Raw genomic sequence first — 20,720 nt, forward strand, 5'->3', positions numbered from 1 at the left:
AAAGCATCTGTATCTAACATACGTATAGTTAAAGCAGCCGATCTCTTTCACCATATATGGAGACGGATGACCATGCACACAGGTTAATATGGCCATGCCCCCACAACTAGAGATGGGTAGCTCACGGCTGCCCCGGTTCAAAGAGCCGGCTCTTCCAAATGAGCCATGAGCTGGTACAATTGGGTGGCGGCTCCTGGAGTTAAACAGCTCTTCTTTTCCAACCACTGTCAGTGATTGGAAGAACTGTCTTGCTCCAGGAAACAGGGTGAGCCGGTGGTGGAGCAGGGAGGTATAAGCAGGGAGAGCCGGTGGGAGGATCAAGGACTCCTCCCACCGGCTCTCCCTGCTCATAACTCCGCTCTCCCGGCTCAGCTCTTGCGGCTCATAGTTTGCTGGCCACTCAAAGCCTCACAACTCTTTTTTTTTTTTCACGGTAATCATAACAATAATAACACCAGTATTATATATTTTTTAAAAAATCTGTTTCGTTTTGTTACCCATGGTGCGGCCACGGCATGCAGCAGAAGTGTGTATAACACTGCCGGTAACAACTGCTGCAGTGCGTTTTATACCAAGATAATCTCACAGATAGTGTAGGTAACACTAATCCCAATCAGTGGAGATGAAGTTATTAGACAATGATAGACACTCACCTAGTTCACTGTTATCATCCACCAGTATTATCTCCTGGAGCAGGCTGGCTGGTGTGCGATCCAGCACACTATGTACAGTTCTCAGCAGAGCAGATAAGGCTTCATTGTAAAAACATATCACGATGCTGGCAAGGGGCAGCTCTGAGGGGTAGGTCTTCTTAGCACACCTGCCAGTGTCATAAGGTAAAGGTTATAGACAATATGTAAAGCACAAACATTATTCACGCATCCAACGTATTCATATTGCTTAATAAAATTGTACATGCTTTACTCAGTGATCAGAACGCATATGGATGTAATGAATACGTATTACCTTAATATTTTCCAGGAACCAATTACTCATTGATTAAGCCGATGACATGTCAAGCTTTTGGGGTCAACCTATACACAATTGACCCAATTCCGCCTCTACACGACCCAATTCCTTATCTAGACAAAAGGACAGGACTTTATTATGGTCCGTTCACAAGGCCGTGTGTTTTGCACATGCGCATGTGCTTGCGCTGGGTGCGTGCGTACACGGCGAACAGCCTTGCAAACGGAGGGCGGGGTATACAGCGGCGGGTTGACCCATTACCATATGGAAACGCCCAGCGTTTTATGGGTGTTCCCAAGGAAACCGCTGGGTGTTCTCATGGTAATGGACCGATGACATCACCAGATGTCAGCTGCCCGCCCACTTCCCTCCGAATGTGCATGCAGACCTAAGGTTGCTCTGAGCAACCTTAGATCTGCATTGCACGTTCCACATCATTCGATAGTTGGCGACCATCGAATGAAGTGGGTGTTACCCCGCAGGCTGCGAATGGATGTTTGAGTAAAACATCCATTCGAAACCAGTGCGTACGTACGCGCATTGCGGATGGTGGGCCGGCGCAACACCATTCGCAAGGCGGGATCTGGTTCACTCGCAAGGGTGCGAATTCGCATTTGAGCATGAAATGAACCAGAATAAGGTCCAGAGTCTTATGTGACTGTTCTGTGTGGGGGTAGGACTACAACAAATGAAGGAACATACAGTGGAAATGCAGGAGGATGCAGTTTTCTAAATATAATGTAATGGGGGAGATGAGACTAATAATAGCCTGTAGCTGTTTGGGTAACATTTCATCAGCAGAGGCAGCTGGCCAGCACGGATGTATAGTTTATTTGGGGGCGGCCATAAAATGTATGGAATGTGTGCGTGCGGCCATGTGATGCTCAGCTGTTACACAAGGAACACACAGGAAAGGACTGTTCAATCCTGACAAAGGACAAAGACTACCAGACCTGCCGCCATGTGTGACGCTTCCACCACACAAACTCTGGAGTGGTAGAAATCCACTTGCAAATTGTTGTCAAGAATTAAATAAATGATGTATTGAGACTTTGGGGCCAGTGCAGTGTTGAATGCAGGCCTGAATGGTACTGTGCATTCTCAGAGTCAGACCCATTATCTACACTAGGGATGGGTGGCGATTACTAGGTGGCAAACTGATCATTCTTATACAGGGCAAAGAGCAGAGAGGGCATGTCAATGGCATTGCATGAGATGCAGTGTTAGCGGAAAGTGGAAACACGCAGGTGTGCAGATGTGTCTTTCATACAATTGATAGTGTTGCTGCTGACTATGGCCAAAACAAACCAAGGGGGTTATTCTGATTCACTGGGAAAGGCACAATCACTCTCTAATGGACGTACTGCGGGTGGGGCTGATGTAACGTGCATAGACCAAGCATGTCCAAACTATGGCCCTCCAGCTGTTGTGAAACTACAAGTCCCATCATGCCTTGCCACAGTTTTTTCTATTAGGGAATGCTAAAACTATGGCAAGGCATGCTGGGGATGTGTAGTTTCACAACAGCTGGAGGGCCATAGTTTGGACATGCCTGGCATAGAGAGTTCGATTTGGGTGGGGGGTGTACTTCAAACTGATATTTATATGGCAGTGTAAAAATAAAGCAGCCAGTATTTACCCTGCACAGAAACAATAAAACACCCAAATCTAACTCTCTCTGCACATGTTACATCAGCCCCACCTGCAGTGCACATGGTTTTGTCCATTAGAGAGTTATTGTGCCTTTCCAAGTGAATCAGAATAACCCCCCCCCCCCCCCCCCCCAAGGGTAGGAATGGGGTGGCGTGCTCCAAACATACATACATACATACGAGTGAATATACACATTTGATATTTTCATGCAGCTGAGCTTTTCTCCCCTTTGTTTCCGAGAAATTCCTTACATGATCATCATCAATTATTTGCAAGACGGGACAAAACGGCTCAGAAACAGACTTACAAGTTATACATAATAGAATTCACTTCTAAAAACAGAACATGTCCTAGGTTGATAGATGCAGGGTGCACTGAGCATAAGAGCTTACACTCTCCACAGTGACAGCCCAACACAAGTGCATGGTAATCATCTGACAGCACATGTGGGTGCATTGCTTGTTACTCATTCAATACAGGATGTACAACATTTAAAACCTAAAAGTAGACCACTTTGCTATAGAGATGTTCCTCACACAGGCGATCACCATAAGTACACAGAACTTGCAGTACTAGGGTCCCATATCCATATCTCTAGTGGTGCCATCTGCATGGCCAGTGTGTGGACACTCTTACCACCACAGCGGGCAGACACTGCAAGGAGCCAGCATGGAGCACTTATGTTCTGTGCACTGCTAATCCACACGGAAAATGCTACACAAACTGGTATACGCGCAACTCTGTATTTTCCCCATTATGTTACTTATAGGAGCATTTTCTGATATTATAAATGTTACTGTGAGAGAAGGCAGACCGATATCATCACTGTTCTTGGGTTCCCTCACATATATGTGCTGGTGGCAAGTCCATACCTCCTGCAGGTTGACAGTTAAATGGTTAACATTTTTGTTATTTTAACCCTAAACCTGACCCTCCCCATGATGCTGAACCCCAACTGTCCCTTTCCACAGCCTAACCACCTGACAAGTGCCTAACCCTAACTGTCCCCTTACGTTATCCAAGAAGTCTATGACTTCTTGTAAGAAAACCCTATGAACTGGTTATTGAGGGGCAGATGTATTAAGCCTGGTGAACAGATAAAGTGGAGATAAATTGGAATGAGATAATGCTCCAGCCAATCAACTGTGTTTAAAAAAATTACAGTTGAGAGTTGATTGGCTGGTGCATGATCTCCTTTCAGTTTATCTCCACTTTATCTCTTCACCAGGCTTAATACATCTGCCCCTGAGTAACTAATTAGTAGCAGCAATGCATGCTGGTATAACTGGTCACAGTACAGATCTCAGTTGATCATTATTATATGTAAATGTATAACCTAAGTGATTCATAACGAAGCAAGAGACCTACAGCTGCTCTAAACTGGATCCTCAGTGACCTCTTTCTTGCTCATATATGATTAACCCTTGTGACGCCAAGGGAATTTGTCAAAATAGGTGTAAAAATTGCCAAGCAGACCTTTTTCTTAACCCTTTGAGTGCCAACGTTGCTGTGAGAGATCCTCAAAACATCAGTTAAAAATGCCAGCGCCGCTCACAGCGACCGTTCTTTGGTGCGATATTTAACTAAACTTCAAGTAACTGAATTGGCTGCATTTGTATTTATTTATACTCAAAGAACAGTCGCTGTGAGCGGCACTGGCATTTTTAGCGGATATTTTGCGGATCGCTTACAGCCACGTTGGCACTCAAGTACAAGGTAATGCATGCATATAGCTGGCCATACATCATATGCCTGTAAGGAGCCTAGTTGTTAGCATACTGCTACATTAGGAGTTCTGTGTATGGGATAGCCACCTACCAGGCTAGTTCGCATCGGTGCCATGGCTTCTACTCCAAGCCTGACACTATGTGAGTGGAGATTGAATATTTTAATTATGAAGGCAAGGGTTTCCAATAGCTACAACAGGCTCCTGCCACCATCTAAAAATGTTGGTACATCTGTTCATACAGTACAGAAAATAGAGAACCGAACTAGGGCAGGAGTGGAGGGATAGTTATCTGCCAGACTTGGCTTCTGCGGAGCTTAATAATCAATCTTTAATGAGGTCCTGAGCCTTTGAATGTGTAAATCATTTCCCAGCGGCAGGGACACTGTTGTGCATCTATAATATGTACTATGGTGTGGTTAAGCATAGTTTAGACAAAAAGGATTCATTTTAATATTTTAATCAATGACAGAGTTGTCCAAGTGTTATGTGCACTTAGCATGTAACTAGCCCAGGAACCCTGTAAGTGACAGGTTCTGGTCACACAACTGCTGCACACAGGGTACCAGGAGCTGTGCAGGGCAGGGACCATGTGACACCGCATTAGCTTTTACTTCCCCACCACTGAACAATGGGTCAGTTCTGCCTAGTCTCTTAGCAACAGAGGCATACTACACATCCATAACCCAACAATGTCCACATATATACAATAATATCATTGCAGCATATAGCATATATGTCCTCTTTATAGGAGGGGAAGAGGAATTAAAAAAGGAACAAAATCAATTCCACTACCACCACATAAACATTAATAGGTATTTCAGAGACAATAATTAAAATTTGCTCCAATTCTGAATTACCAGCTAATAAAGAACTAAACGGTGCATATTACACCCAGTAACGGACAAGTCACACTCATCCTCAGCAGTGCACTGATGTATAAGGAGATGGGAAACACTAACCAATCCCAAAGTACTAGATTGGCATTTTCATCCCCTGCTGAAGGAAGGAGGGGTACCTACCCCACTTGGGGGGGGGCACATACAGGGGGAAAGGGAGAAGGAATCTGTCCAAAACGGGCTTATACAGGCATGGGAGTACGCTGGTTTGAAATAATGGAGTTCAATCATCGACTTCTAGAAACTATCAACGGTACTCTTTACCTAGCACGGCGCCCATCGCGACCATCGCATGCACTAAAAAACGGGTGCGATGCGATGCCCGCGATTTCCCATAGGGACCAATGTTAAAAATCAGATTGGTCGCGATTTTAGTGTTAAAAGTCAGATTGGTCGCGATTTTTACATAGGAATCAATGTTAAATGGGCCACAGAGCCCTAATAGTCCCCCTGAAGTGTGAAATGGCCCCCACAATTTTTAACGCCACCCCACGATCAACGTGAACCCGAAGCGTGGCGAGCGCAGCGAGCCCGCGAGGGGCGGCGGTACGCGTCCTCCGACCTTTTCATACCCCCACTATCCACGTCGGCGTGGAGTGGAGAATAGAATAGTGTGGCGAGCGCAGCGAGCCACCGAGCCCGAAGCGTGGCGAGCTCCGCGAGGGGACGCAGATACCTTCACAGTTATACGCGTCCCCTCACGGGCTTCACAGGTGTCCGCGGCGACGCGGACACCTGTGAAGCCCGCGAGGGGACGCGTTTACCTGTGAAGGTATCCGCGTCCCCTCGCGGGGCTCGCTGCGCTCGCCACGCTTCGGGCTCGGTGGCTCGCTGCGCTCGCCACACTATTCTATTCTCAACTCCACGCCGACGTGGATAGTGGGGGTATGAAAAGGTCGGAGGACGCGTACCGCCGCCGCTCGCCACGCTTCGGGTTCACGTTGATCGTGGGGTGGCGTTAAAAATTGTGGGGGCCATTTCACACTTCAGGGGGACTATTAGGGCTCTGTGGCCCATTTAACATTGTTTCCTATGTAAAAATCGCGGGCATTGAGCCAATTAACGCTAAAATCGCGACCAATCTGACTTTTAACATTGATCCCTATGGGAAAATCGCGGGCATCGCGTCGCACCCGTTTTTGATTTACCCGCGATGCCCGCGATTTTTTACCCCCGACGCCCGCGATTGTAATCGCGGGCGCCGTGCTAGGTAAAGAGTACCCTATCAACCTCAGCAGTGATGTGTTAACCCTTTGAGTGCCAACATCTGTGAGATGTGCAATATAAAATCGGCTAAAAATGCCAGCGTCGCTCACATCATTTGTTATAGGATTCAAATAAAATAAAAAGTTGTGTAAAAAAAGGTTAGGTACTCTTTACCTAGCACGGCGCCCACGATTTTGATCGTGGGCATCGCAGGTAAAAAAATCGCGGGCATTGAATGCACTAAAAATCAGGTGCCACGCGACCGACGCAATGCCCGCGATTTCCCATAGGGAACAATGTTAAATTTCTCAATTGACCCGATTTTACTGTTCAATGCCTCAATTGACCCGATTTTTCCATAGGAAACAATGTTAAATGGCCCACAGAGGCCAAATAGCCACCCTGAAGTGTGAAATGGCCCCCACAATTTTTAACGCCACCCCACAATCAACGTCAACCCGAAGCGTGGCGAGCGCAGCGAGCCCGCGAGGGGCGGCGGTACGCGTCCTACGACCTTTTCATACCCCCACTATCCACGTCGGCGTGGAGTTGAGAATAGAATAGTGTGGCGAGCGCAGCGAGCCACCGAGCCCGAAGCGTGGCGAGCGCAGCGAGCCCCGCGCGGGGACGCGGATACCTTCACAGGTAAACGCGTCCCTTCGCGGGCTTCACAGGTATCCGCGTCCGCTCGCCACGCTTCGGGCTTGGCGGCTCGCTGCGCTCGCCACACTATTCTATTCTCAACTCCACGCCGACGTGGATAGTGGGGGTATGAAAAGGTCGTAGGACGCGTACCGCCGCCGCTCGCCACACTTCGGGTTGATGTTGATCGTGGGGTGGCGTTAACAATTGTGGGGGCCATTTCACACTTCAGGGTGGCTATTTGGCCTCTGTGGGCCATTTAACATTGTTTCCTATGGAAAAATCGTGTCAATTGAGGCATTGAACAGTAAAATCGGGTCAATTTAGAAATTTAACATTGTTCCCTATGGGAAATCGCGGGCATCGCGTCGCACCCGATTTTTTAGTGCATTCAATGCCCGCGATGGGCGCCGTGCTAGGTAAAGAGTACCAAAGGTTATATTTCCTATAAAAAGGTAAACATAACAGGTTATTAAAATAAAAAAAATGTTTGCTTGGAAATTTTCACACCAATTTTGACAAATTCACTTGGCACACAAAGGGTTAAGACACAAACCAAGTCTTCTTACACACCAAAATGTTTGGAATTACTTTTTTTCATATATTGAAAAAAAAATGAATAAATGAACCCAACTTGCCAAATCCACATATTGTGGTGTGAGGAATCAGCTACACCTACAGGCGGATGTAGAATGCGGCCCCCGCACTTCCGGTTGCGGGCACAGACCATATACACCGGCAACCAGCATGGATGGATACAATTTTAATCGCTGGCACCGTGCTAGGAAACAAGTACCCATTTTCCTTTTAATGTAAACTCCACCATCTTTCTATTCTTAGATTTCATAGATTTACACATCAAACAATCACCACATCTGTGAAATCCTTTCACTCCTGTCTTTCAGTGGTATCTACTGTACTCTTCACTAGATGGTTTCTTAAAGATGGTGCTTTCCTATAAATGAATGTAGTTTTTTGAGGAAGGAGTTCTCCCAATATCGGATCTTGTTTAAGAAGATGCCAATTATTATAAAATTATGGTACTTATGTAGTAACTGGGCTGCCGATTTTGAAATCGGGTCCATCGCATCGCAGCCGACCATATCGCATGCGATGCGATGGACCCGATTTTTCCATAGGATTCAATGTTAAAATGGACTGAGTCCATTTTAACATGGAATTCAATGGGAAAAGGGGTCCTTTTCATACCCCTACTATCCAAGTGGGCATGCAGTCGGATATAAACCTGTGGCGAGCGTAGCGAGCCACCGAGCCCGAAGCGTGGCGAGCCCCGCAAGGGGACACAGAATACCGTCCGCTCGCCACCCTTCGGGCTCGCTGCGCTCGCCACAGGTTTATATCCAACTCCATGCCCACTTGGATAGTAGGGGTATGAAAAGGACCCCTTTTTCCCATTAAATTCCATGTTAAAATGGACTCAGTCCATTTTAACATTGAATCCTATGGAAAAAATCGGGTCATCGCATGCGATATGGTCGTATGCGATGCAATGCGATATCGCATCGCATCTGATTGTATGCCTTAAGTTAAGGCATACAATCAAAAAAATCGGCAGCCCAGTTACTACATAAGTACCAAAATATTTTCTCTATTTTTAGATGGGAATTATTGTATTGGGAGATAAAAGCCTATTGGTATTTGTCATCTACTTTTTTGGAATCCTCTCGTATTAGGTCATCTCTATCATTATTTTTAATGTGTTGTTTTGCTTTGTATTGAATACTTTTTGAATATCCCTTAGCTGAAAGATGGTCTGCCACTTCCTCAATTTGCTGATCACATATTTGTTGATTAGAACAATTGCGTTTGACTCGTGTGAATTGACTGAACGGGATTCCGTTTAACCAATTAGCATGGTGCATACTTGATGTTTCAATATAACAGTTCGAATCAGTGGGTTTTCTAAAAGTGTTGGTATTTAAAATTCCATTTTCTATATAGATGTTCATATCTAAAAATGAAATCTCAACTTTGCTTATATTAAAACACAATTCATTGAAGTTAAGATTTTTACAAAAAAGGTCTTGGCTTTCTTGTCCATTCCTCCAGATAAAATAAAATATCATCTATAAACCGGTGCCAGAGCACCAGACCCTCCCCCAGCACATATTTATTATAGAATTTCAATCACATATTGAGTAAATCACTATGGGCCTTATTCTAGTTCACTCTTTCTGACAAAAACCTTCTTAGATGGACAAAACCATGTGCACTGCAGGGGGGCAGATGTAACTTGTGCAGAGAGAATTAGATTTGGTGGGGTTTTACTTCAAAGTGAGATCTATATTGCAGTGTAAAATTAAAGCAGTCAGTATTTTCCCTGCACAGAAACAAAATAACTCACCCAAAGCTAAATCTCTCTGCACATGTTACATCTGCCCCCCTGCAGTGCACATGGTTTTGTCCAGCTAAGAAGGAATTTGCCTCTAAGAGTGAACTAGAATAATGCCCTATGTGATTAGTGATGGAACGTATAACTGCTAATATGGAATGCACAGCCATTTTTTAACTGTTTCACCACTTACACGTATCAAATTGAATCATTTATGTTATTGTGGGGCTTGGAGGTACCATGATCTATATAAAAATATAAGCCGATTTATTAAAACCTATATGAGTATCATTTCATTATGATGGATACGTAGATAATGGCCATAGAACACACGGCCATATTGTTTCCGCCGAAAAGCGGAAATTAGATTGTGTATGCAGACAGCGTCTGCTATAAAAATGGAACTCTAGCAAGGCACAGACAGACACGCTTCTGACGAAGGATCAGTTGATCCGAAATGCATTAAGCGTGTCTTGCTTACTGATTTGTATCCAGCCGGTGCCGCAGGTGAAAGGACCTTTTGTTTGACTGCCGAGTGACCAGATCCGGAACTGGAACCTCTACCAACTTCTCATTCAAAGGACCTGGAACTGAGCTGCTTAAAGCCCCCTGGCTTTTTACATGCTGTTATTCGTTTTATTTATTGTAAGTGTACATCCTCATTAAATTCTATGTGTGTTTGAAGATATGCACTATGTACTCTCTCTGCTCTCTTTTATATCTAACGATATGGCTATGAGGAGTGACTGGAAAGGTGTGCATACTTTGTACTGCAGGAAACGGATGGAAAACCGCTTAGATAAGCGTGGAAGGAATAACAATTGGTGACATTCATTTGTTTATATATCCACTTTGGTGCTATTCATCTCTTTGGGAACACTGCTAGCGCTATATGAACCTATTTGGGGTGCATTGAATGACCCCCCAGCATTGTTAATTAAGCAGCTGACAGGATATTGTGCGCAGAAAAGTTTGAACTTCATTATTGCTGTCTATACTTGTTTCTCTGACTACACAGCCAGATTGTCATTATACTATATCCCGGTTGCACACAGGTGTACAGTTTTCACAGATACTGACACCGTGGGCATTCTTCAGCCTTTGAACTGTGGGTACATCCATTGAATGTATATCAATATACATGATAAGATCTCTCATGTGTTAGAGTGCCTAGAGTGGTAGTTTACTTCACTTTACATCTTCACCAATTCTAACTTCGCTGCTACTTCTGGTGGGTGAGCTCCGGTGCTCACCACGCTCGTCCACCATTTGACACAAATGTAAGATGGAGAAAGCATATGGTGGCTCCTTGTCTATTAACCTATTTGCCATTTCCGCTCCTCTCTCATTTGCTGATCTGTACCTGGCACCCGTGCAATGCCGCACAGGTAACCGGAAAGTCCATGGTGCACATGGTGAAAAAGCAGAAGCACACCTTAGCTCTCTTCAAAGACATTGATTCCCTCTCATTTACGAGGAGAGTTACTTCTATACATCACAGGGCCATCTGACTCCATCTGAACTTAGAAGCTAAGCAGCGATTGGCCGGGCCAGTACTTTTTTGGGAGACCAACAGGGAATACCCGATGCTGTAATCTATCCAGACAGCAGAAGCACCACATGTTCGGTTGGAAGAGCATTACCCCCTTACCTCATCTTTATCTCCTGGCACAAATTATATACTACCTTACTACCAGGTTTCACGCCCTGGAGGACTGTGACTTGTTTGGATACGAAGATATTGTTTTGTTTATTGATTTAATGTAGGATGTGGGGGAGCGTTGTCTTGCGTCATGAACTGTATGTCTCCAAAGACTGATTCCATATGCTTAACCAATTGAATTGAGTACTGCATTAAAGGATCTGAGAATCCTACTTTATCAATAAAGCTATAAGGAGAATCTGTTACACCAGTGGTTCCCAAACTGTGTGCCTAGGCACCCTGGGGTGCCTCAGGACACTTACAGGGGTGCCTTGGGTTGGTAGACCAGGATCAATTCACATTAGTTATGTGCAATGTAAAAGGCAAAAGCAGTGCTAGTGGCTGCCAATCATAATATGTGTGGACAAACAGGAGCAAATCCTGCCCCTCACCACATAACTGTGACATATAAACACAATGTACATAATTTTATATTTTTTTCTGAATTTCTCAATAAGAAACATTTGACCTAGGAGTGCCTTGAAAACATTTTGATGCTTTAGGGTGCCGTGATTCAAAAAAGTTTGGGAACCCCTGCGTTACACAATCATTATTCGCCATTGAAAGACTGAAGTTTTCAATTACTTTTTACTGATCACCAATTTTGGTTTCTATGTACGTTTTCTTACTGATTAAATTTTTTTGTGTGAAAAAGTCACACGCGGTTATACTTAACTTATATAATTTTTAACTCATTCATTTATCAAATTTTTCGTTATGTGTGCCCCAAAAAACCCTCTGTGTTCTTCCTTGGTTATCCTTTTGACTTGCCTCTTCAGTTAGAATGCTGAACCTTTTGGGAGCACCAGCAACCGGATACGCAAGTGATTTTTGGCAAATGCAGTCATAATGTTGGTTCTATGTGATTATCGATCTCATTGCTATCCTTGCCAGTGCCAATCCTCACCCATATTACAGTATACACGGATCTAGAATGCACCAGAGACTTACTTGGGATCCCTTGTGTCTGGAATGTCCCTGTGATATCCGAGTCTGTTGCTAATCAGCACATTAAAGGCATGTTTCTGATAACCCACATCCCGCACATTTTGGTCTTGTTCATTGAAGATCATTCCTGAAAGAGTAATTCAATGTTAACTCTGCGCTAACACAAAATGGGGAGACATGGAGAATAGAGAGCAAGTCATGGGCATTTTGTAAATAGTAATATGCAATATTACAGCAGCAGTATAGGTGGACAGAGCACACAAACAACAATGTGTACCGGAATACAAGGCCCATGTTGGCATAGCATTATAACAGCCATTTCAGAAGGCAGGAGCCCTGATTTTAGGTGGTTCTGGTTAATATACATTGTCTAGTTGGTTACGGTATAGGTGATAGGCAATTTACTAAGATTTGAATTCTTCTTCACATGTGATGTTGCTATGGCCAACCAATCAGATCCTATCTACTATTTTCTAGAGTAGAGTCTGATGTCATGTTGCTATGGCCAACCAATCAGATCCTATCTACTATTTTCTAGAGTAGAGTCTGATTGGTTGCCCATAGCAACATCACATGTGAAGTAGCATTCATATCTTAAGGTGGGCATACATCAACCCGATTTGGACCGGTTTTGGCCGATTGCGATCAATTGGCCCGATAAATCGGACCAAATCGGTTCTTCATGACATGGGGTCGGGTCCGATGCCCGGTCCCGTGCCTATCGGACCCGGACCCAGGGGTCGGACCGGCGGGACATACGATGTAGGTCAGTCGGGGCGGTGAGGAGCAGTGGGGGCGGGCGGCTGGGGAGGAAGCAGTGGGGCAGCAGCGCGTTACCAGATCAGTGCTAGGGCGGGCGGCGGTGACCATCAGTCTTACTCTCCACTGTCCGTGTCCAGCGCTAGCGGGCGAGCAGCCGCCCGCGGCTATTACATCTTTAAAATAACATGTCAAATGACTGCCCGGCTAATGATTAGCTCCGCGGCCGCTGATTGGCTGAGAGTGCTCTCTCAGCCAATCAAAAGCCGGAGAGTCATTTGACACGTTATTTTAAAGATGTAATAGCCGCGGCTGCCCGCCCGCTAGCGCTGGACAGTGGAGAGTGAGACTGATGGTCACCGCCGCCCACCCCAATCTGGTAACGCGCTGCTGTCCCACTGCTTCCTCCCCAGCCGCCCGCCCCCCTCCCCCCACTGCTCCTCACCGCCCTGCAGCTCCCTGTTATTTTTTTTACATGTGATAAGTCGCATGCGATTTATCACATGTAAAAAATGGCACATCAAAGTCCTCATGGTATGTGAGCCTCCCGGGGAGCTGCCGGGCGGCTCGGAGGAGAATAGGGTCCGACTTGTCCTCAGGACAAGTGGGCTCTATGTATGGGGGCCTTTAGCAGGTTAACCTTAAGCCTGTGTAGACCTTTTGACAATGTCCACCATTATATTGTCGACCCAGGTACCATATATAGGTTTGCTCTTTACTTCATCACCCATGTCGGCATAGATCGAGAATATAATAGTTTGCCAAGAATAGTGCGGCACTGAGCCCAAAGCCATGCAAGGGTGCGAAGTACACTAATTGGGGGTCCATGTCGACATTGACCACCCCCCCACCCCCCCACCCCCGTGATGTCAACCTTTTCATGTGTTGACCCTTCAACCCCATCAACCTTTAGGGTCGACCTATTGACCGTCTATCAAATAATCCACACCCGATTTTAGGAGTGGAATTTTCCTTTATCTAGTTTTACTTTTGCACAAGGAAATGGAGCAACATTTGTACATTACTCTATATAAATTGCATGAGCTAGGCAAGGTTAGGTAGAATGAGAGAGTCAGGGAGCGTTTCCTGCTGGGCAGCTCCGGTCAAACCCTAGAGTGTCTCATGCACAAACGGCGTCCATGACAGGTTGTGTCTGCAATGGGCAGCATTTATCTCCTCAACATGAAAAACTCAAATAAATCAGGCACAACTTAGAATTAAAAATAAATAATTCTAGAATTATAATATAAATATATTATCTAGAATAAATCACCGGTAGGTGGAATTATCCCTCTATTACCTTGCAGCTTCCAGATAACTGGAATTCAAAACACTCACAAAAAAAACTAATTAAGAGAGCTAATATACCTGTTTTATTAATAATAAATTCAAATCTCAAATTAAATCATGAAATGTTTTTTTTTTTAAAGCATTTAAACAATCATAATTAAAAGGACATTCTTCTGATGGCAAGTATATTAATATGCAATGGTGTCCGATTCTTAGTGATATAATTCTTTTCTCTTTGGGGTGTCTTGGCTGAGTACCTGATATTTGTATTTTGTCTTTCAAATTGGGTCTAGTCCCTTTTCTAAAAGAGGGACAGATGGTTTAGGTGGCGAACTGGCATTTTTCCCATTCTCCTGGTTAGTATTTTGTTTAGGTCTCGCACCCTGAGAATGGAACTCCTGATGGGACACCACCACCTGCTCATTATTTGGATTACAACAACCACATTATTGTGAGGACCCCTCTGCAATAAGGAATGCACTATCCTCCAGCGATACCAAAATCCTACAAGGTACTCTTTTGCATATAGCGCTCCACCATTTTCTAGTTCTTTTTGCATTCTTCTATAGGGGGACTTGACCCTCCTCAGTGTGAGCTGCTTGGCACACCACCCTAGCAGGCGCTTGTTTTTTTTTTGCCGATTGGCAGAAATCCTTTGTCACATTGGTATTATTCTTTATAGCTGAATCTCTTCTTTCTCTCTGGCTCGGAGGTGTATACTTGGTATAATGTATCTCTTGATCTCCAAACCTTCTATTGTAGGTCCGTACTTGGTTATTTCTATAATCATGATTATCTTGTGACGGTTTCTTATTTTTTTATTTAATTAGTGAACTTTCAATTTCTTCTACCTGGACCCTCTCAAATCTCAGGGTCTCTTTAATACCATGCTCAGCGGTATTATATCTACCCTCTAAAATGTACTGCTCAATGCTGGACAGCCTGGTCTCACCAGGCCATGAACTTCAGTAGGAAAAAAGATTTTAGGAACCCCTCCCTGATGAAGACTCTTGATCAGTGATTCAATAAAAGGGTATCCAAGTCCTCTATCTTTCCTTCAAGAAAATGCATACTCCAGAAAGATAATGGAGAATCAAAATTTGGGGCATAAAATAGTGAAAGAACGACTTCCTCCTAGTGCTCAAGCTGCTGCCACTAGTCATGACATAAAACATGAAATGCCAAGGCCGGTGCCAATATCATCGTAGAGGGCATGTAAAATCCAAAATGCCAAAGTTCAGTAAAAGAAAAAAATAATTGTAACTTGTTTGAGGAGAAACTTAAGCTTGCCAATATGCCATTTATGACATGGAGTGGCAAGGAACGGCTAAGGCCCTGGCTTATGTTTATGACTAGTGGTTCAGCTTCACACGATGATCTAAGTCCTCCTCCTACCCCCTCTTTTTTGCCATTATGTGCTCTTTGGGGCCTAGTTTTTCAAACTGCCATCCTGTCTACCGCTGCAATGCCACTCCTAGATGGGACACATGTTTGTGCCACCCACTTGTTTAGCTTAGCATAGTCATCCCGATACCTTGTTGCAACCTTTTGGCCTAAAAACAACATTGTGTGGTTTTCAGGATAGACTGGAAATTAATGTTATTGAGGTTAATACCGTAGGAGCAAAGAAAACAAGAAAAGAAAAAAAAAACACCAAAAAAATAAATAAAAAAAAAAAAAAAGATAAAATCGCAGAATTTATCAAATATAATACAGATCCAAAACACAAAACACAGAAAGGGTGGTGTTTTGGAACAGATCTAGATCCAATACACGGCCGGAGATACAGACCCAAAACACAAAACGTGCTCGGTGCACACCCCTTCTGGTTTTCCTATGCTCCCATGTGTTTTGTATTATCAAAGGTTGCTGTAGTTATTGTGCGTGCTTATGCTCATGTACTCTTACTGAAAACATTAAAAAAAAAAAAAAAGGGGTGTGGGTGGGAGTAGGAATGCATGGTGTTCAAAAAGGTATACACACACTGATTTATAATAAACACAAAAGTTAAAGTTTTTTTAATCCAAGTTGAAGAAAACAAGTGTACAATTTTTTTGCAGGTATAGGAACTGATGACTGCACTAGTGTTCATTCTAGCACCCGTCAACTTTGAAAATCCATGCAGTTCCTCTTCCCTGCCTGGGGTGTCATGGTCTGCTGTGGTGCTTCTAGCACAGGTCTGGTTTGCATATCAGTGCTGATATACAGACCACACTGTGCTAGAAGCACTACAGCAGACAGCGACAGCCCAAGCAGGGAAGAGGAACTGCATGGGTTTTCAAAAATAGTGAGTGCTAGAATGAACACTACTGCACTGTCCCAGGAACTGCTGATAACAGACAGATGGAATTGCAAACATCACAATTCATTTCAACTCAGTTGAGTGTTGCAGGTTTAGTGCTAGAAGTGTTATCTTTGAAATATCCTGATTGGAACTCCCTACTCTGGACTTTTTTAGTCAAGTGTGTATACATTTTTTGTGGACAGCCTCTAAATGGCCACACTGAGATTTGTGGTGTGGGGTGGGAGTTCTTTGACAGCATATCCCATCTCGGGCATGATATGCCTTGCTCTAAAAATAAATAAATAAATAAATAGACAACTCCAAACACGTTGGGGGGTCATACATGTGCCACACAAAGAACTAAGATATTGTGATATTAGGGTTTAAATTAAATGTAGTTAGTTAAAAGAGTAATGTGCCATTCACAACAAGGCACCTTGCACGAAGCATGTAAGGGGACGCAGTACACTTTATGGACATTCAGGACAAAATAAAAACGTGAAAAACTCATGTCAACCTTTTCACTGTCCGTGTAATTAAAATTCCAGAGACAAAAAAAAACCTTAATAATTCACATGTCCCACTAAGACTTCTTAGATGATCTGGAATATCACAATACTACTACATTTCTACCAAAAAAATAATATAAAAACACCACCAATGGAATTCGGGTCATTAAGGCTGGTGTGTTAAGGTCAGAAACAGCTGTGGATTGTCAAATTCACTGCAGTTTTTTTGACAATCTGTGGCCATTTTCCCCAACCCAAGGACTTTACAACACTCAGAACATTGAATTCACACTGTCGGATCAATGAAAATGGCCCGCGATTCTGACTGTTTGGACGTTTCCAACATACACAACCCCCCCCCCCCCCCCCCTTAGAGGCAAAGTAACATGGCAGTTATTAAGACAATTGGCTGTTACCTTGTCTCTCTTCAAGCTTTGACACATATGCCTCTGTAAGGATCTTGGCATTAAGCGAATCAGTTTCTTAAAGATAACAAAAAATATAGCTCATACTCAAAAAGAAATAATAAAAAAAACACACACGGACAAATGCTTATTTCCACTATGAAGCTGGGCTGAAGGCCTAACCTCCAATGCAAGCCTTGTAATTATGGGTGCTGAGGTTGCCATCACCCTGGGTGGCACTGGTGTATTTTCAGCATAAAAGAAGCAGTATCGTACAGTATTAGTGTTACAGTGGTGGAGGTCTCCTCTATGGTAGAGTGTGCACTAATGAAACAATATTGGGCCCATCCTCAAGATTTTCATAGATTCTAATAGAACTCTAGAGAATTACCCAGCTGTACAAGTCCCGGGCAGGCATACATGTGCAATGTAGTCAGAGAGGTGTTTATGTACCCCCCACATTCAGAAAAGACTGCACCACTACTCATATCAGGGAATGTGTGTTTGCTATATTCCCAGGCAACAGAGAATAGAAATAACCCCTCCTGTCTTTACCTGCAAAATCATTTGGGTTGTAGGTGCAGAAAGAGAAATCTAATTGGCATAATAATTCTTTAACAACCCATGCATTACCAGACATCACCTTTATATGGTACAGTATGTAAAGAACCACTGAGAGTGTAGGATTATTCAAAAGCTCACCATAATCAATTAGATGCCCAATGCACAATATTTTAGCTGATGCCCCCAGCACCAACGCCATTTCTGCCTCTGACCCATCAGCCCTTTCCCAGCACAGCACCCATCACCCCTAACCCATATCAATCCTTATTTACAGAGCTGCGACTAAATATTTTGGTGCTCTGTGCAATCAAGACCCTAGAAAGAGGTGTTATCACAAAACAGTACCAAATCAAGTTAGGTCACATGGTAATGTGACGCTGTGTCACAAGTTATCACACAGCGGTATCCATTATTTATATTACATGACATGTAGGTTCCCTTATTCATGTTATGTAAGAAACTGTTAATAAATAATAATAATAAAAAATAAGATCAGAGGAAAGTAACAAATGCCAATTGTCACAATTAAATTTACAGCTCAATAAAAAGGTTAACACTGTTCACAGAATACATTGTAAGGAACATAGCTGTAGGTCAGTGGTTCTCAATTTTACACATAAGTACTCCGTGGCAGCACACTTGTGTCATACCCCCAATATATGCAAAGCAAAACATTACTATTAGTAAGCACCATTAAATAAAATGTTTAGGTGCCACACACATACATTGCCTGGGTGCAATGCACGTAACAAATATATAGTGGCGGATCGAGAGGTGGAGCGGCAGCACAATCCAAAATTCAGACACTGCCAGTGAGTCCTGGCTGACAAAGCTGGTCATGGTGTGGAGTGACTGTTCATTCTTAACTTTACTGAAAACATTTAATTTTGGTTTTACAACTTTATTTTTAATCTTCTACAAACGGGTAAATCATAGTCACATGCAATATTATCGGCGGATGCCATAGCAACACATTACAACATTATGACCACTGTGACAGGAATCCTCCGGATTTCACTAAGTCAAGATAATCTCTTCTATGCGGAAAATACCAGTGACCAGGTCACATACTGTATCCTGGGTCTCACTGAAACACATGCTGTGGAGATCCGCAAGACCCTGCTTTCCGAGGTGTCTCATTATCACCTATGTCCCTGATCACAAGTTTTATACCCTTGAATCTGATGTATACGGTACCCCAGGCAGAGAACCAAAGCTTTATATAGAAGACCGTATGGATGCATTTAAGTTAGAGATAGTGTTCTGGGAACTGGTACAGTATGAATCATATAATGTATCTCATGCCAAAGGATCACTAGAAGACTAGCTACTGTAGGTCCAAGACTATTGCCCACTGATCCAACTAATTATTGCAACTTGAAAAACACCAGTTTGTCATAGTCAAGGTGAATGTGAATTCATTTTTCTTATATTTATAGATCATGATAATCTGTCATATTCCCTTATTTCCACAGAATATCTTAACCCATTAGGAATTTTCACTTGAGTAATCCTTCAAGCCGTTATGAATATTCCCTCTGTTCGAACTATACCACGTGAAACACATTTTTGCCTAACATCCGAAACTCGAAACCACAAGTCACTGCTCACTTCTGCTAGCTTATTTCCTAAACATCCGACGTTTTAAAGGGCACATTCTGAAAAGCAGTCTTACAATGCAGCTTTCAGCCTGCACTCACCACCAACATGACCCATCTCTGGGCACAAAAACATGCAGGAACAAGATTATTACTTACCCATTTCTGGAGAGAAGTTCCCATTGGTTTCCACAAAGTCCCCAACATGATTACCAAACGGTTCCCTATTCCGACCTTTGTAGGACCCATCGGGAAGGCCAGCAGACTCCCTGGAGAAGCGGGGGTAGGGTTTCTTGGGCAGCGGTCGGTATGGCTCTAGCCCCTTGACGGGCACATGTCTGACGCCTTGGCTCTCCTCGCTGAAGTTGAAATAAATAAACAGCAGAAGTGTCCAGGTCACGGAAGTGAAGAGGCACCCATAGCAGAAACAGCGGAGAGCGGCACTGCCCATTGTACCCCTAGCATTGTCGGGGGTGCATTCTCAATTCCCTGCCAGGTGATTTGAAGAGGAGGAAAAAAAGACACAAAATAAATAAAACATATATTAGGATTTTCTGCATTCTAAAGTTAACATGCTGCAACTATATACCAAGGCCAGCTAATCAGTGGCGTGTACTATGTATGTACAATAACCTAGCAAGCACTGACATATTACCTGGCACCCAGGTGCCCATGTGTCACACAGCTCAGTCTACAGGGCTGATGCCCCTGTGCATCCCGGGATGCACCATATCATACCAGGCTACAGCTAGACTCTAACTACAACTACTGACTCAGCACAAGCTGCCCTTCCTGCCCACACACCACGAACAACGGGCCCTGCAGCCATCCGCTTACCTGGGCCCCTTTCCAGAGTGGTCTGGGGGAAGACTGTCCGTGATCTCCAGTGCTGGGTGACGAGAACATGTAGCCCCTCCCCCTCCATGATGTCGGCGCCAAAGGCACAGCCTCCAGGCTGCAGCAGGCACGGCGATTCACTCAGTGGGCGTGGCTAACCCTTTCTTGTCGTTCATGGGCGTTATAAACAAGCCAGCCATCATAGAGGACAAAGTACTGTCGATAAGTTTTTGTGTCCGCTGCGGAGACATATTGCCGTGGCCGATCTGCTTAGTATTATTGATGGTTGCTCTCCAAGAAAATGGCCGCCCTAAACTTTACGTGTATGATGTGGTACTGAATGCTGTTGTTTTGGAATGTTTGCGAGAAGTAGGCAT

At 43.9% G+C, this 20,720-nt stretch overlaps 1 protein-coding gene across 2 annotated transcripts in view; it reads right to left on the bottom strand.

Annotated features, from left to right (window-relative positions):
* The window catches only part of GALNT11 (polypeptide N-acetylgalactosaminyltransferase 11), a 34,605-nt gene extending 14,105 nt beyond the window's left edge, over nucleotides 1-20,500 (bottom strand). Inside the window, exons 1-4 of one of the 2 annotated variants that reach the window (XM_083189058.1) lie at nucleotides 20,344-20,500; nucleotides 19,666-19,995; nucleotides 12,102-12,225; nucleotides 654-820 (exon numbers count right to left, since the gene is read on the bottom strand). In XM_083189058.1, coding sequence (XP_083045184.1) covers nucleotides 654-820; nucleotides 12,102-12,225; nucleotides 19,666-19,957 — 583 coding nt within the window. In that variant the 5' untranslated portion in view covers nucleotides 19,958-19,995; nucleotides 20,344-20,500. Of the gene's footprint in view, nucleotides 1-653; nucleotides 821-12,101; nucleotides 12,226-19,665; nucleotides 19,996-20,161; nucleotides 20,187-20,343 lie in introns of those variants that run through there. The other variant, XM_083189059.1, reaches the window with a different exon arrangement.
* Between the last annotated feature and the right edge of the window lie 220 nt (nucleotides 20,501-20,720).

This window comes from Crinia signifera, chromosome 5, assembly GCF_055691185.1.
Source record: "Crinia signifera chromosome 5, ASM5569118v1, whole genome shotgun sequence".
In the NCBI taxonomy this organism is placed as follows: domain Eukaryota; kingdom Metazoa; phylum Chordata; class Amphibia; order Anura; family Myobatrachidae; genus Crinia; species Crinia signifera.